This window comes from Petaurus breviceps, unplaced genomic scaffold, assembly GCF_028583685.1.
Source record: "Petaurus breviceps papuanus isolate PSGF00001 unplaced genomic scaffold, PetGlider_PUasm1.0 207, whole genome shotgun sequence".
In the NCBI taxonomy this organism is placed as follows: domain Eukaryota; kingdom Metazoa; phylum Chordata; class Mammalia; order Diprotodontia; family Petauridae; genus Petaurus; species Petaurus breviceps.
The window spans coordinates 29,865,081-29,883,238 of record NW_027185850.1 but is presented as its reverse complement, the minus strand read 5'-3'; the positions used below and the strand labels follow the sequence as shown (position 1 = coordinate 29,883,238).

General features: G+C 36.4%; 1 protein-coding gene across 1 annotated transcript in view; it reads right to left on the bottom strand.

Annotated features, from left to right (window-relative positions):
• Positions 1-18,158, bottom strand: part of LOC138165031 (dual specificity testis-specific protein kinase 2-like) — a 147,326-nt gene that overhangs the window by 104,449 nt on the left and 24,719 nt on the right. The window contains exon 2 of the mRNA XM_069093103.1: positions 7,954-8,261. Coding sequence (XP_068949204.1) covers positions 7,954-8,175 — 222 coding nt within the window. The 5' untranslated portion in view covers positions 8,176-8,261. The remainder of the gene's footprint in view (positions 1-7,953; positions 8,262-18,158) is intronic.

The window sequence follows — 18,158 nt, the reverse complement described above, 5'->3', positions numbered from 1 at the left end:
ATGAGGCAGGGAGACCCAGGAACAGGTTAGTGCAGCAATCCAGGTGTGAGGTGACATGGGCCCAGCCAAGGTGAGGTGGTATGAACAGAGAGAAGGGGACATATAGGCAGAAACAGCAAGGCATAGAACAGACTGGCTCTGTGGAGTGAGTGCAAGTGAGAAACTCAGGATGTCAGCAGTGTAGTGACCCTTGGTGACTGAGGGGATGGTGATCCCTTGACAATAATATGAAAACTGGGAAAAGGGGAGGATTTGGAGAAAAGTTAATGCATTCTGTTGAGTTTGATATGTCTACAGGACAGGCAGTTTTCAAAATTCAAAAGGCAGATGATTATGTGGGCCTAGAACTCAGGAGGAAAGAGATTAGGGCTAGGGAGCTACATCTGGGGATCATTTATATATGGATGATTTTTTAATCCTGAGGGGGAAGAGGGCAATGAGATTACCAAGTGAGACAGTATACAGGAGAAGATGAAAAGAGAGCCCAGGACAGAGCCTTCTTCCCATTACCTGCTGGCTTCCTGGCTTCTTTTAAAACTCAGCTCAAATCCCTCCTTCTAGGCTACTTTCTTTTTAAGGTTATCTTCCAGTGACACATATCTCTTATATGGTCAGATACTACATGTTACCTACCCTATATGAGCAATCTGGGGGAAAGGACTGTATTTTTGCCTGTCTGTACCCCCAGTGCTTAGCACAGTACCAGATAAATAGTGAGCATTTAAATGCTTTTAGATTGACTGTGTTGTAGGAAATAATAATCATGGTGAGTTTAGGGAAGCATGGGAAGATTTATATGAAGAAAGCTAATATGAAGTAAGCAGAACCAGGAAAATAATGAATGCAATAACAATGGAAATAGAAAAAAGCACAACAAAACAATTTAAACTGAATGCTGAGAAATTATAATGACCAAACTAGCGTCAAAGAAAAGTGATAAGGAAGCACCTACCCTTACTTTGCAGAAGCAGGGGACTGGGAGGGATGTAATATGTAATACACATGTAATGTATTTGTCACTTTTTTCCTCCTAATACACTGGCAGAACTGTTTGTTTTTTCTCCTTTTCTATTCTTTGTTATAAGGGATACATGGGAGGGAGCGGAAAGGATTCACCAGAAATTTAGATGATATTAAAAATAAAGCAATAATAATTTATTCTGAAAAGTTATTAATGCCTTTCACTGGAGTATAACATCTAGAGACTAATTCTAGTAGTAATCAACAAACAAGAAAAGGAGACTTTTTAGAAACCTAGCACATGCAAAACGGACATTTCTTCAGAAGCTGTTGGAATAGGTTGATGCAAGGATATAATTTAAGACATGATGGGTGCAATCATTACTCAAGATGCTTTCAGATAAATTGGCCAAAAAAATTTTCTAAAGCAGTTGTTTCTACTTCTAACATGTGACTGACTAACTCAATGTTCTCCAGGTTTCTACATTCTTCTCCCCAAGCCAGTCCTGTTTCTTCAGGTCCCTGTGAATGTGCTACCATTTACTACAACCTATCACTGATTCCTTTCACAAAGAAGGCTTTAGGCTGGATCAGGTATGAATTCCTCCGGTCATTCAAGAAACATGTCAATTCCCAGAATGCTCTACAGACTACCAGGTTCCAAATGAAATTAAAACGAACAAAAAAATCTCCAAACAGAGAAGCAAAAAGGTCCTCCAACACATTTTTCATGCTAATTCCCTGGCTATCAATAATTTGCCTTCAAACATGCCTCGCCTGCCTCACCAGCAATCTAGCTAGTTTTAAACTCTTTAATCGGGTCTCTGGTGCAACATGTAGGTGTTTCTTTACAAACACCAAGCTGATTAATAAGAGCACATTTTCAAATGAGAGCTCGGAGGAGGCCCTAGGAGACATATAAACACAAATAAAGGGAATCATGGACAAGCTGAGATGAATTCTTGAAAGCTCTATCTCTCATGCACAGTCTCCAAATAATACTTGCAGATAAAAAACTTTCTCTTTCAGGCATTTTTAAAGCTACAGATCTGTATGAAAGGTTGTGAGTTGTTTTTTTTAAATGCCAGTCCATTTTTGTAACAATTCATGTACACACAATCCATTGTAAGACTTGGGGTATTTTGAAATAGCTTCCCAACCCCTACATATGCAGGAAAGAACAAGACACCTTCCACCAAAGGAAGAAAAAATAGGACTTCCTTTTGTAGATGGAGAAAGTGCTGCAATAAAAAACATAAATAATGAAAATGCTTCCTTATTGGTAACAGGCTGTGGCTGACTTACATTCACATTGTTGTTTCTATAATACTCTACTCAAATATAGCAATAAGAATCAAATGTTGCCTTTAAAAATTAGGCTCTAACTGATGCAGGGGAAAGGTACATTATAATGGTAATAAGTCACATTTATATAGTGCTTTAGGGTTTGCAAAGTATTTTACATACATTATTTCACTTAATCCTCACAACAACCCAGCAAGGATGGTGCTCTTCTCATCCCTGTGTTACTGATGAGGAAAACTGAGGCTAAAATGTTAAGTGACTTGCCAGGGTCACTCAGCTAGTCAGTAAGTGGCTAAGACAGGATTGACAACTCTAAACTGAGCAGTGTCCACTAAGATATCTGGCTACCTACAACGGATCATAGGATCTCAGATTCAGGGCCAGAAGGGACTTCAAAAGTCGAGTATAGCCCCTCATCTTACAGTGAAGAAAAATAAGGCCCAGAGGAAATAGGTGACTTGCTCTTAGTTACACAGAGAAATCACTAGCCGGGCAGGATGCAAGTCCAGGACTCCTAAGGACAACTCAAGTGCTGCCTCCCGGCACGATTCCCCAGAGCCCATCAAAACTCCAAATCTCTTCATCTTACTATCAGAAACAGGACTTTCTGGGGGGAGAGATTCTCTATCTCACATTCAATTTTTCCTACTCTATCTACTGTTTGTGTTTTTTAATTCCGCTTGAAGAGTTCTGATTTCTAACCTGATTTCATTCCTAATAATTCTCTAACCACTTTATTTCTCTCTTGAATCACAGCCTTCACCAAATACTTGTTGATATTATGAATAATGACTGCAAACAAAAAGAAAAAAGGACAAGGTTTTCAGTGAATTTAAAACACATAGCTGTTTTCAAAGGTCTATACATCTCTCCAGGTACTGAGAATATAGCAAGAGAAGTAAACGGCCAAAAACGGCCTCAAAATTGTCCAACTTTGTTTCCTTCCAGATCAAATAAGCTTTCAATTCATGATGAGACAGTCATGTATGGTAGTTAACAAGAGCTGTTTAACACCTGCTGTAAAAGCTATTAAGTAAACAATGTTCTAATTAAATGGTTTTTAAGCTTTCTGATGTTCCTATCCTTGAATCATGAAAAAAAGCAGAAGTCTATCCAACCAGCAGCAGATTTACCAGGTTCCATCCCTAGCCCCACTCCACCCCCATGAACTATAACCTATTTTAGCAGGTACTAAAAGAGAATTTCAATACTCCTGCCATAGAAACCTTCAATCCTTCCCAAAGTCTCCCTTTAGAGAGGGCTCAGAATTTTCCAGCTAACTTTCATTTTCTATCAACAGTCCTGCTTGGTTCTGATTCCACAAACTTCTGGGCACCCTTTGGCACCTCCTTTCTGTTTCCAGCTTTCTTCTGTGAGTTGTTTTTCTGCATTAGATTATAAACTCCTAGAGGGCAGCTCCTATTTTTATTTGTATCTCTAGCACTCAGAACAGTGAGCACCTGGATTATATAGCAGGTGCTTAAAAACTGTTTATTGACTATTAATCCTTGGATAATTAACTATCCCTCCTGTACAAATCATCCTGCTACTAATTTAATCTTTGCTTAAAGCCATGGAGATTTATACTAAATTAACACAGTACTAAAACTATCTAGATTGACAAGCTGAATAAGGAAATCTCTCCTACTTCTATAGAGTCACATCCTAGGGGAGCCCAAAGCCCCTGACAAGCAAGTACACCATGTAACACAGAAACAAATTTTCTGAACTAGGATTACAATAGGTACTTGTCCACAAACAAAAATAGCCATTCTGAAAAGCAGTTTGTAACTATGCTCAAAAAGCTATTAAACTGGGGCATCTAGGTGGCGCAGTGAGTAGAGTGCCAACCCCGGAGTCAGGAGGACCTGAGTTCGGATCCGGCCTCAGACACTTAACACATATACACAAAAACCTAGCTGTGTGACCTTGGGCAAGTTACTTAACCCCAATTGCCCTCCAAAATAAAAAAAAAAAAGCTATTAAACTGTGAAACCACTTGTAATCAGTGATACTGCTATGACACCTATACATCAAAGAGATAAAAGAAAGAGGAAAAGGATCCATATGTACAAAAATATTTAAATCAGCTCTTTATGTTATATAAAGAATTAAAAACTGACAGGGGTGCCCATCAAATGGGGAACAGGTGAACCTATTTGGTATATGAATGTGCTAGAATAAGACTGTGCTGTCAAAAATGATAGAGGGGATGGTTTCAGAAAGAACAACCTAAATAGTCAGGGGAATATTTAGTACTCATAGCTAGGCCATGCCAATATAATAAAAATGACAATACTACCAAAACTAATTTACACTTTTAATGCTACACCAAACAAATTACCAAGGGGATACTTTATGGAATCTGATAAAATAATAACAAAATTCAATTAGAAAAATAAAAGATCTAGACTACAGTACCTAGACTATCTAGGGAAGTGATAGGAAAAACAACCCAGAATTGCAATTATATTATAAAGCAGAAGTCATCAAGGCCATCTAGTATTGGTTAAAGAATAGAGAGAGATCAATGGAACAAACTTAAGTGAGATTCAGGAACAACAGAACTCAATAACCCAATGTTTAATAAAGTGGAAAACATAAATTACCTAGGAAAAAATTCTTTATTTGATAAAAAGTACTGGGAAAATTAGAAAGCAGTCTGGTGGAAATTAGGCTAAAACCAATTCTGAACACCATATTCCACAATATGTTCTAAATAAGTATGTAGCCTTAATGTTAAAGATCATGCTATAAAAAAATTAGAAGAGACAAAAAAAATTAAAGGGAAAAAATTATATAATTCTATGGTTGAGAGATGATTCTTAACCAAACAAGAGATAGAGGCAATTACAAAAGATGTAAGAAAAAACTTTTGATTGCTTGAAACTGAAAAGCTTCAGCACAAACAAAACTAATGCACCTAGGACAAAAAGGAAGGTGGTAGAAAAAAATTTTAAGATAATCAATAGCTGTGGGGAAGCTCAATTATCATCTAATAACTTTTGTGGGAGCAAAGCAAGATACCATAATATCCCCTCTTACTTGTGTATAACAGCCATTCCTCAATAAATGATGAAACGATAAGAACAAACAATTCTCAAAAGAACTACAAAGAATTCACAACCACATGAAAGAAAACTCCAAGTCACAAAAAAACAAAAGAAAAACAAATCAAAACAACCCTGAAGTTTTATGTCACGCCCTGCAAATTGGCAAAAAAAAAAAAAAAAGACAACAGTCAATGTTTGAGGGGTTTTGGGAAGACAGGTACATTATTGGTAGAGCGGTGAAATAGAACAAAAATTCTGGAAAGTAATTTGGAATTGGGGCGGCTAGGTGGTGCAGTGAATAGAGCACTGGCCCTGGAGTAACGAGGACCTGAGTTCAAATCCAGCCTCAGACACAACACACACACACAAAAAAATACTTAGCCATGTGACCTTAACCCCAACTGCCCTCCAAGAAGCAAAAAAAAAAAAAGCAATTTGGAATTATACAAAGAAAATGACTAAAAAGTCTGTATCTTTTGAACCAGAGACTTCATTACTGGGCTTATATACCCAAGGAAGCCACTAAAAAGAAAAAAGTCCCTCTATACTCCAAAATATTTATAGCAGCCCTTTCTGAAACAGCTAAGAACAGGAAATAATGTAAATGTTTATCAATTGAGGAAGGGCTAAACAAATTGTTTAGAAGTTAGGTGGCATAGTAGAACATTGGACCTGGAGTCAAGAGGACTCACATTCCTGAGTTCAAATAGGCCTCACACACTTGTACTAGCTGTGTGACCCTAAACAAGTCACTTAACCCTGTTTGCCTCAGTTTCCTTGTTTGTAAAATGAGCTAGATAAGGAAATGACAAACCACTCCAGTATCTTTGCCAAGGAAACCCCAACTGAAGTCACCAAGTCAGATACAACTGGAAAAAAAAACGACTGACTAATATTGATGTCAATGAGATTTTAACAGCAGTTCACAATGAAGATCTGCCCAATTGCCAGGAATCTCATTAAGCAAAAATACACCCAATAACTATTGTCAATTGAGTTTAGCCTCAACTACTTTTTGGTGAAGAGAGTAAAGGAAAAGATTGTATATCCCTTTCACAACCACACCAATAATAGCAGACATTTACTTAAGACTTTATAGTGAAAACTTGATATGGTTATCCCCAATTCCTTGGAAAAGACCAGAATCAGAAGTGATCTGCTCAAAGTCACATGACCAGGAGTCTATCTGGGACCAAACTCAGATTTTCTGACTCCAAGTCCACAGGCCTTTGCACTAGACCACATTACCTCTCACAGGCAGAGAACAAAGCTTCCCCTTCCAACTTAAAGACGAAATCTAGAAATAATCATGACATATAGATGTAAGCCATTCAAAGTTTTCCCCGGAGCTCCTTTTAGGGCAAAGGCACTGATGGGAAGCATAGTTTTTTCCAGCTAGAAAGGACTGAAAGATCATGGGAGGTAAAAGTCATACTCGTTGGGGAAAAGCCCAGGAGTTTAGGGGCACACCAGGCCAGCAGTCAGCCAATTGCAAAGAGGACTGTTACCCCAAACTGACTACAATCATGGTCAGCTGGAGTTTCATCTGGCTCACTGACCCACTTAAGGAAAGATTTCCCAGGACAGAATTTATCTAAGACATAGAGAAAGAATTCATTCCTTCCTCTGCCTAGAAAAGGTGGCAGCCCTTAACCCACTGGAGTTTCTTGCTCCCTTTAAATCTTACTTACTCATGGTCTGTACTTTTATAACGAGTTCTGTCACCAGATAAAGACAGGCTAGGTTTTATTGTTGTTGTTGTTGATTTGTTTTTTCTTTTTGGAGGGGGGAAGGCAGAGCAATTAGGGTTAAGCGACTTGCCCAAAGTCACACAGTAAGTGTTTAGTGTCTGAGGTCAAATTTGAACTCAGGTCCTCCTGACTCCAGGGCCAGTTCTCTATTCACGGCACTACCTAGCTGCCCCAGACAGGCTAGTTTTTATTGCATTCTGAGTGACTATTTGATATATATAAGTGGACCACCCTAGAGGGAAGGACAAAAGGGAACCACAGTAACAACAGCCCTGGACTTATCAACTTAATAATGAGCCAATATTGAAGTATATCTCTCTGTCTGTCTCTTCCCTCCCTTTCCTCTTCCCCCCTTTCTCCCTCCTACAAGGAGCAGCTTCACTCTTATGTATGTATGTACACATAAACACTGCTATGTTTATGTCCTAATATACCATACGTCCTAATATATGTCTAATATATTATGTGTCCTAATATACCATACGTCCCAAGCACATCTACCTGAGGATTCAACAAGCTCTTAGTGACCATTTCCTGTTCCTGTACTCATCCCAAATTTCTCCACTGCCTATCCCATCCACAGTCAGAACTTACCCACACTAGTATTCTGGATGTCTCATAACAGCAGTTATAAAAGCAAAATAGGTCAAATATTCAATTCTGCCTCTTGCCTCTTTTCTCTAGTCCCCATCACTTTCCAAAAATAAATGGCATATGTCATTAAGAATGAGTGCCTAAATTATTTCTCAGAAGCCTAAAGTAGCTACATTAATCAAAGCCCCCACCATCACTAAGAACAAATGGGAAAGTCTTCAAAGGAAACTTTTGCACTGATGCTGCTCAGCAGAATGCATTCTGAGATGAAGTTATGGATGCTCACTCACCTTGAACACCTCCGAGAAGAAGCCAGACCCAATCTTTTCCCTGGTGAAGTCATCTAAACGTGTCAGTCTAGAAAAGGCACTTATAAGAGCGCGATACGAAGACGGCCACACTCTTCCCATCTGGGCCACATTTCCATCTCCTCCACTGCCCCCTTCTAACTCTTCCAGACGCTCTAAGCGGGGAGGAAATCCTGCAATGGAGTTCCGCTTGCTCCGATCCATAGTCCCAACAATCACTTTTTCCTTCTTTTAAGAAAGGACTCTTCACATCTTAAATTCTTGTTGAGTTTTTCTATTCTGGTTTGACACTAAAATAAAAGAAGAAAAAAACTATTTTACCAGTCCTATCAAATATTATCCAAAGCCTAAACTCTCAAAGCACACAAATTGCACTGCAGACTCCAACTCCCTTCTAGGTATAAAGGCAAAACTTGAGAATTTCTAACTTTCACATATACTAGCACTATTTATAGACCCAAAATATAATGAGTAAGTCAAAAAGCATGTATTTAGCATTTATTATGGGCCAGACAATGTGCTAAGCACTGGGCTACAAGCAGGTACCACATTCTAATGAAGCAGACAACATGGAAATAATCAAGTAATTTCAGAAGGGAAAGTACAAGTGGGAGAAGAGGAGTTAGGAAGAGACCAGACAAGGCCTCCTATACAGGGGAGCATCTAAAATGAGTTTTAAAGGAGTCCAGGAATTCTAAGGGGCAGAGACAAAGAGATAAAATAATCCAACCATGGAAGAATGACAGTACCAATGCACAGAACTAGGAGAGGGAGGGCCATGTGCAAGAAAATGGCAGGAAGTCAGAGGAGTTGAATTATAAAGTCAGTGGAAGAGAGTCAAGTGTAAAATGTCTCAGAAACTACATGGGAAGCAGGCTGAGGGGCAGAGCAGAGGGCTTCCTATCTGAGCTTCAGTGGGAGAGTAGGAAGCCCTTTGAGTAAACTCAGTACAAGGAGACATGGTCAGCCCTCCACTACAGGAAAATCCCACTGGCAATGAAGGAAAGGTTGGATTGGAGCAGGGGGAGACTCAAGACAGGGAGACCAAGATAACCCAAGATCCAATCAAAGATGCTAAACCAAAGACTTCAAAAGCCTTTTCCATCCATTCAGGGGCAGCTAGGTGGCACAGTGAATAGAGCACTGGCCCTGGAGTCAGGAGGACCTGAGTTCAAATCGAGCCTCAGACACTTAACACAAAAACTACCCTGTGACCTTGGGCAAGTCACTTAACCCCAATTGCCCTCCAAAAGGCAAAAAAAAAAAAAAAAACTGCTATTCCATCCATTCGGCATTGTTGAGGTGCTGGGTCAGGCCCATAAGCCACATTCACAAATGATACTCCCTGACTCTAAGACTCCCAAAGTGTGGGCATTCCTTCACGACTGTAAATCAGAGCCCCTGTTCTCTGCCCCTCCTCTGCTTCACCCTGTGGCTAAATTTCTGGTGTGGGACTCTCTACTTAGCAAGGCTGCTCCCCAAGCCGAAGGCATAAATTCTTCACCAGCTCTATACCAAAGGCTGTTGGAACCTAGCCCAGATCATACTCCTTTGGCATCAAAGTAAGTCTTCAACAGAAGTATGCAAATAGATCTAAAATCTAATGTTTTTTAATTTAATAAAATTTACCTTTTTTAACCCAGAAAAGTTAATACTAGCACATTATGTATTTCATAATGTACAGAAGAAAGGTTTTTAAAAGTGTCAGATAACCTGAGGAAGGACAGTATTTTCTTTTTACACATGAATTCATCAGGTTTTGAGCTCCTTGAGAACAACATAAAACAGAAGCAAATAGCAGAGCAGATTAAAAGTCAGAATCCTACAATATGCTATTTACAACAAACATACTTGAAGCAGAGAGACATAGAGTAAAGGTGAGGAGTTGGAGCAGAATCTATTATGCTTTCTTTACCTGAAGTTTAAAAAAAAAGCAAAGGTAGCAATCATGATCTCAGAAAAAGCAAAAGCAAAAATATATCCAATTAAAAGAGATAATCAGGGAAATTACATTTTGCTAAAAGGTATCACAGACAAAATTCATAAGATGCAGACAAAGCAGCACTCGGGAAAATTTCTATCTCTAAGTGCTTACATCAACAAAATAGAGAAAGAACAGATGAATTAATTAGGCATGCAATTTTAAAAAACTAGAAAAAAAAACAAAGAATTCCTAATTAAACACCAAATTAGAAAACCTAAAAATCAATGGAGAGATTAATAAAATTGAAATTAAGAAAACCACTGAACTAGTAGTAAATAAATCAGGAGATGGTTTTATGAAAAATCAATAAAATAAAGCATTGGTTAATTTGATTTTTTGGTAACTTTTTCTATTCATTTTAAACTTAAATATAACATCAGAAAAGAACAAAAAGAACACTGTCATGTATGTAGCAGGACATAAGCGAGGATTCAATATAAAATAATAAATTTCCATCTCAGGAAAACCTATATAATAAATACACTGTCTTCAAAGCTACCCAGCTTTTCTTTGCTTCCTTGTAGGTGTTCTTTTGTTCTCTTTTTACTTTATTTTCCTACCCTCTTTCTCCCCTACCCACCCTAAAGTAGGCTACAAATAAACTCATATATACATATATATACATAGATATCTATAAACATAGACTCATACACATATATGCAAAACTGTACTATGCTTATTTCCTCCTATTTCTGTTTCTCTGAAGGTGGGATAGCATCTTCTTTCATATGTTCAAGTCTTTCTACATTTTTCTAAATCAAACAACTCATCATTTCCTACATCATGGCAATATTCCAACTCAATTATATCCTATCTGAGAGTCTGTGAAAGTTACGTCTATGTCTATTTATGAAATTTTCCCCAATTTTCTGCAATCTTTTCATTCTTGGCTACATTGGTTTTATTTATACCAGAAAAAATTTTAATTTAAAATAATGGAAATTATCCATTTTATACTTCAACAATGCTCTCACCTTATAATACAGTTTAAAGTCTGATACTGCTGAATCTACTTCCTTTACATCTTTTCCCCCTGGTTTCTTTGAAATTGCAGACCTTTTGTTCTTCTAAAATGAACTTTGTTGTTATTTTTCCTAACTTAGTAAAATAATTTTTAGTCATTTCCTTAGTATGGCACTGAATAAATAGATATTAGGTAAAATTGTCATTTTAAAAAATTATATTGGCTTTACCTATACAGAATAATAAATATTATTTCAATTATTTAGATCTGACTTTATTTGTGTAAAAAGTATTTTATAGTTATCTGTTTTGGCAGGTATACATTCAGGTATTTTATACTGTCTAGTTATTTTAAGTGGCCTAAAACAATATTGAATAATATTGCTGACACATGTTTCCTTATTTTTCTCTTTTGATTAAGTCTATTTTAGCTTTATCTGGTTAATTTAATTTTAAAAAGAAAGAAATACACAAATTACCAGTATCAAAAATGAAATGAGTTAATTCGCCACCAATGAAGAAGACATTAAAACAATTATTAGGAGCTATTTTGCCCAATTATGTGCCAATAAATCTGACAACCTAAGCAAAATGGCTGATTTTTTACAAAAATATAAATTGCCTACAAACACATCGTATCTGCGACGACGAACTTTGATAGACTGGGCTCCTCTTAGCAATACAAGGTTAGAAGACAACTCCAGGGTGGCTAGGTGGCGCAGTGAAGAGAGAGCTGGCCCTGGAGTCAGGAGGACCTGAGTTCAAATGTGACCTCAGACACTTAACATGAAAATTAGCCGTGTGAACTTGGGCAAGTCACTTAACCCCAACTGCCCTCCAAAAAGCAAAAAAAAAAAAAAAGAAGAAGACAACTCCAAAAGACTCATGATGGAAAGGGATATCCACATCCAGAGAAAGAACTACAAAATCTAAATGCAGATTGAAGCAAATTACTTGCTCTCTCTCTTTTGTGTTTTGTTTTATCCCTTCTTTCTCATTGCCCACTCCATTGGTTAAAATCCTTCTTTACAATTTGACTGATGTTTAATCTGAAGGTATTTGTAGAACCTATATTTGATTACATGCTTCCATGGAGGGGAGGGGGGAGGAGAGGGAGGGGGAGAAAAATGTGAAACTCAAGGGATCATGGAACTGAATGTTGTAAACTAAAAGTAAACAAATAAGTTTAAAAAAAATAAAAACAAAAATATAAATTGCCCAGATTGATAATAATGCACTGTTGCACAATTAATGGAATAATGAACTGATTATATATTTTAACGGAATAATGATCTGAACCATTATGAGCCAATATGAACCATTCTGTATAGCACAATTTGGAACTATGACCAAAGGGCTATTAAATCTGTGTATACCCTTTGATCCCACAATATCACTACTACGTCTCTATCCCAAAAAGATTAAAAAACAAAAAGGAAAAGGACCCATATAGACAAAAATATTTATAGCAGCTCTTTTTCTGGTGTCAAAGAATTGGAAATTGAGGGGATGTCCATCAACTAGGGAATGGCTGAACAAGTTGTGGTATATGATTGTGATGGAATACTATTGTGCTATAAGAAATGACAAGCTGAGGGGCGGCCAGGTAGCACAGCAAGTAAGAGCACTGGCCCCAGAGTCGGGATGACCTGGGATCGAATCCGAGCAATCCAAGCTCAGACACTTAGTACCCACCCAGAAACACCTGGCTGTGTAACCTTGAGCAAGTTACTTAACCCCAATTGCTTTAAAAAAAAAAAACTGACAAGCAGGATGCTTTCAAAAAAAAAACTAGAAAGACTTACACAAACCCACTGCAAAGGGAAATGAGCAAAACCAAGAAAACATTGTACAAAGTAACAATACTATATAATGATCAACTGAAATGATAGTTTTTCTCAGCAAGATAATAATCTAAGACAATTCCAAAGGACTCATGATGAAATATGCTATCTACCTCCAGAGAAAAAATTGATGGAGTCTGAAGGCAAGTTGAAGCATACTTTTTTTTTACTTTATTTTTCTTGGTGGGTTTTTTTGGGGGGGAGGGGAGTATCTGTATTTTCTTTCACAATCTGATTAATACAGAAAGATGTTTTGCCTAACTGCACATATATAATCTATATCAAAATGCTTGCCTTCTCAGGAGAGGGGAGGGAAGAGAGGAGTGAGATAATTTGGAACTCAAAAATATTTTTAAAAAAAATTTTTAATTATTCTTACATGTAATTAGAAAATTAGAAAAAAAAGATTTTTTTAAAATGTTAGGAAAAGCTTATGAGATTTAAATCTTTTCATGTAACACTAATATAAAGTTCCAGGCTATACACATGTTGTCCATTGTTTTCCTAATATTTAGACCACTTCATCTGGGTCCTTCCTTTATATTCCCTTATCACTTCCAAACTCAATTTTTTAAAAAAATCTGTATTCATGTTCCATCCTGTCCCTACAGTAGAATGTAACCTACTGGACGGCGGGGCTTCTCCTTTTTACCTAGACATCTCCAGTTTCAAGAAAAGAATCTTGTCAAACTCCATTTATAAACAGATTTTTAAGTGCCAAAATAAAATACTAGTAAAATCATGGAAGGGAAGCCCTTCTGCCTTCAGATTGGCCTTCCATTTCCTTGGCCAGTAAACTTTATGATAACCTTCCTACCTAAATAGCAGGGCAAGTCACTTCATCTCTGGATATCAGTTTCCTCATCGGAAAATGAAAAGACTGGACTACAACACAATTGCAATCTGTTCCATCTCTAAGTCTAAGCTACAACAAACCTCTTCAAATGCTTTAACAAAGCTTCAAATGGCTGATTCAGACTTGTTTTAATTAGCCATGGGTAGTAGCAAAGCTAAGTGCCTAAGCAGAATCTCAAACCACTCTGTGAATATACCACATTCAAATTAAAATCCATTGATTTTAACAGCTTCTTAAACAAATATATCATTGCTCAACTGATAAATGATCATGGGAAATGGGAAGACAATTTTCAGAGGAAGAAATCTGAAATGTGAATGAAAATATGCTAATAGGAAAAAAATGCTCCAAATCTTCAACAAAGAAACAGAAATTTTTAAAACTCTAAGAGTTTCTACCTCATACCCATCACATGGGCAAAGTTGGCCAAAAAATAAAGAAGAAAAGAAAATGGAAAATACTGGAGATTCTGTGTCAAAATAGGTACATTAATGTATTAATATTACTGGAGCTATGAACTAGTCCAGACAATCTGGGAGGCAATTTGTTCCATGTGTATAACCAACAGAATAGCAAAAAGAAATACAGTCCAGCTCCTCTGCCAAACCTTCATGATAATCTAGAAAACACACGAAACCAAATTCTGATTGAGAAATCCAAGAAAAAAATCTTTAAAACAGGGTATGTATATATATATACATACATACATATGTGTGTGATATAAGTAGAAAACTATGTAATCAGAAGGAAGAAGGGGGCAGGAGGCAGAGTATCAAACTTGAACCTGACTCCCATTTGAACTAGTCAAAGGAGGAATGAATATACATACACACATACAGAGTTGGGTATAGAAATACATTTTACCCAAAAGGGAAATAAGATTGGAAAGGGGTAAAGATAAAGGGGAAGATGTTAGGGAAAGTAGGATAATGGAGGGATTAGTTAGGAGAAAACAAAACTTGTAAAGGGGAAGTTCCCTTTACAAAAAAGAATGAAAGTATAAGAAAATAGGATTGGGGGAAATACATGGTTAGCTATCATAATTATGAACATGAATGGGATGAACTAACCCATAAAATATAAGAGGAAAGCAGAATGGATTAGAACCCAAATCCAACACTTGGTCTTTTACAAGAAATACACTTGAAACAGAATAATATAGATTTAAAATAAGGGACTGTAGAAGAATCTATTATGTTTTAACTTAAGTAAAAAAAAAAGGTAGGGGTAGCAATCCCGATTTTCAACAAAGCAATGGAAAAATTGGACCTAATTAAAAGATACAGCAGGCACTAAATGGCATAAGCATCTAAATTCTTAAAGGAAAAAATTAAATGAGTTACAGGGAGAAATAGATAATTAAATCATAATAGGGGAGCCTCAATTTAACCCTCAGACCTATAAAATCTAACTAAAAAAATAAATAAAAAAGAAAATTTTTTTAATTTGGTATTTTAGACCTCTGGAGAATAGTAAATAAATAAAAAAAGAGATAAACCATTAGCTAACTTAATTTAAAAAAGAAAGAATATCAAATTATCAGTATCAAAAATTTTAAAGGAGATTCACAAGTGGAAAAAAACTAAAAGCAATTATTAGAGGCTATTTTGCCAAAGTACATGCAAATAAAACAAATGAAATAAATGAATATTTACAAAAATATAAATTCCCCAGATTAACAGAACAAGTAACAAAGTACTTAAGTAACTCTATCTTAGAAAAATGAATTCAATAAGTCATGAAAGAAAAGTTCATGACCAAACAAGAGACAGAGAGGTGCACAGAAGGCTAAATGGATAATTATGATTACATAAAATTTAAAAGTTTTTGCACAAATAAAACCAATGCATATAAAATTAAGAGAAGCAGGAAACAGGAAAAAAAAATCTTTGCATCAAGTTTCTCTAATAAAAGTCTCATTTCTAAGGGAACTGAGTCAAATTTATAATTATAAGAGTCATTTCCCAATTGATAGATAGTCAAAGGATATAAACAGGCAGTTTTCAGAGAAAGAAATCTAAGTTATCAATAGCCATATTAAAAAGTGCTCTAAATAACTCTTAATTTAAGAAATGAAAATTAAGATAACTCTAAGGGACCACCTCATACCTATCAGACTATGTTTTACAAAAAAAAAAAAAGGAGGGGCGGCTAGGTGGTACAGTGAGTAAGAGCGCCGGCCCGGAGTCAGGAGGATCCGGGATCAGTTCCAGCCTCAGATACTTAACACCCACACAAAATAACTGGCCGTAAAGTTGGGCAAGTTACTTAACCCCAATTGCTTTAAAAAAAAATGAAAAGGACAAATGCTGCAGGAGTCATGGGAAAACAAGCACACTGACGCACACTGATGTGGAACTATGAACTAACTGGTCTTTCTAGAAGTATGTTATAGCAATATCCACAAAGCTAATAAGCTGTGCATACCTTTTGACCTACCAATACTTCTACTAGGTCTATACCCAAAGAAAGAGGAAAAGAACACATATGTACAAAAATATCTATCACAGCTCTTTTTGTGATAAAATGAAAACTGAGGGGACACCATCAACAGGAATGGCTGAACAAATTGTGAATGTGATGAAATACTATTGTGCTATAAGAAATGATAAAGTAGATAGTTTCAAAAAAATCTGGCAAGAGCTACATGAAAAGATACCAAATGAAGTAAGACAAATGAGAACAATTTATACAGTAACAACAATATAGAAAAAAAAAATAAGTTTGAAAGACTTAGGAATTCTGATCAATACAATGATCAGCTACAATTCCCAAGTACTCAAAATGAAACAAACTACCCACCTCCAGAGAAAGGAGAGGGACTCACAGTGTAGATTGAAGTACATTTTTTTGGACAGGAATAAAGTAGAAATATACATATAAATATATACATATTTGTAAAATTTATAACAGGTTTTGTTTTCTTGCTTCCTCAATGAGGATGACAGAGAGAGAGAATTTGGAATTGAAAATAAATATTTAATTTAAAACAACTATTCATACCCTTTGACCCAATGATACCACTACTAGGCTTATACCTCAAAGAGATCAAAGAAAGAGGAAAAGGGCCCACATATACAAAAATGTTTATACCAGTTCTGTTTGTGGTGGCAAACAATTGGGAATTGAAGAGGTATCCATCTATCAGGGAATAGCTGAACAAGTTATGATATATGACTATGATGGAATAATATTTTGCTATAAGAAATAATGGAGGTGGCAAAGAACTGGAAACTGAGAGGATGTCTATCAACTGGGGAATGATTGAATAAGTTATGATATATGAATGTGATAGAATACTACTGTTCTATAAGAAATGATGAAGGGGATGGTCTCACAAAAACCTGGAGAGACTTATATGATCGAAACAAAGTGAGCAAAACTAAGGAAAACACTGTACATAGTAGCAGCAATATTGTAAAAACAATCCACTGTGAAATACTTAGTAACTCTGATCAACAGAATGAGCCACCACAGTTTCAAAGATCTCATAATGAAAAAAAGCTATAAACCTCCAGATAGAGAAATGATGCACTGAGTATAGACTGAAGTGCATTTTTCTTTCTTTTTCTTGTTTTCCCCCCATAACAGAGCTAATGGAAAAATGGATTTTATATGACTTCATATTTATAATGGGTTTTGTATTTTTTTTGCCTTCTCAGTGAGTGGCAGAAGGGATGAGAGGAGAGAGAAAACCTGGAACTAAAAATAAAATAAAACTGAATAAAAAAAATGAAATGATGAAAGAAATGGTTTCAGAAAAACCTGGGAAAATCTATAAGAACTGATGCAGAATGAAGTGAGTAGAACCAAGTAAATAATTTAAACAATGACAGCAATATTGTAAAGACAAACAAGTTCGAAAGTCTTAAGAACCAACTAACCACTATGTCACAGGCCTCATGATGAAACAGGGTTGCTGTTCATCCTTTATACTTGGAGAGGACCAGATGTCTTGACTTTCAAGTGGACTGGATTTAAGTGAGGCAGAGCTGGGCAAAACCATTAGCCTCACTCTCTCCTGAGAGTCATTTAAGTCCAGTGGCTAGACATAAATCAAGACAACTGGTGATCGACTCAAGATGAAACATGCTACCTACCTCCTGATATAGAGGTAATGGTTTCAGAGTGCAGATTGAGACAACTTTTTTGGACATGGATAATGTGGGAATCTGTTTTGCTTGACTATATATATTTTTGTTTTTCTTGCTTCCTCACTGAGGGGGAAAAGAAAGGTGCGTTGAGAGAAGGCAGATTTTTTTAAATAAAATTTAATTTTAAAAAATATGATTTAAGTTTGAAATTTTAAAACACATTTGCTTTGGAATTACTTTGCCAATCTATTTACACCAACATTAGCTTTGGATCCTAACGTAGTTCCAACTCTCCTGCAAAGATATGTGTATTTTTTGAACAATGACAACTAAGAATACTAAGAATTTCTACCCCACCACTACCTCTATTAGAAAAATACAGCTGAAGGGGCGGCCAGGTGGCTCAGCAAGTAAGAGCACTGGCTCCAGTGTCGGGATGACCTGGA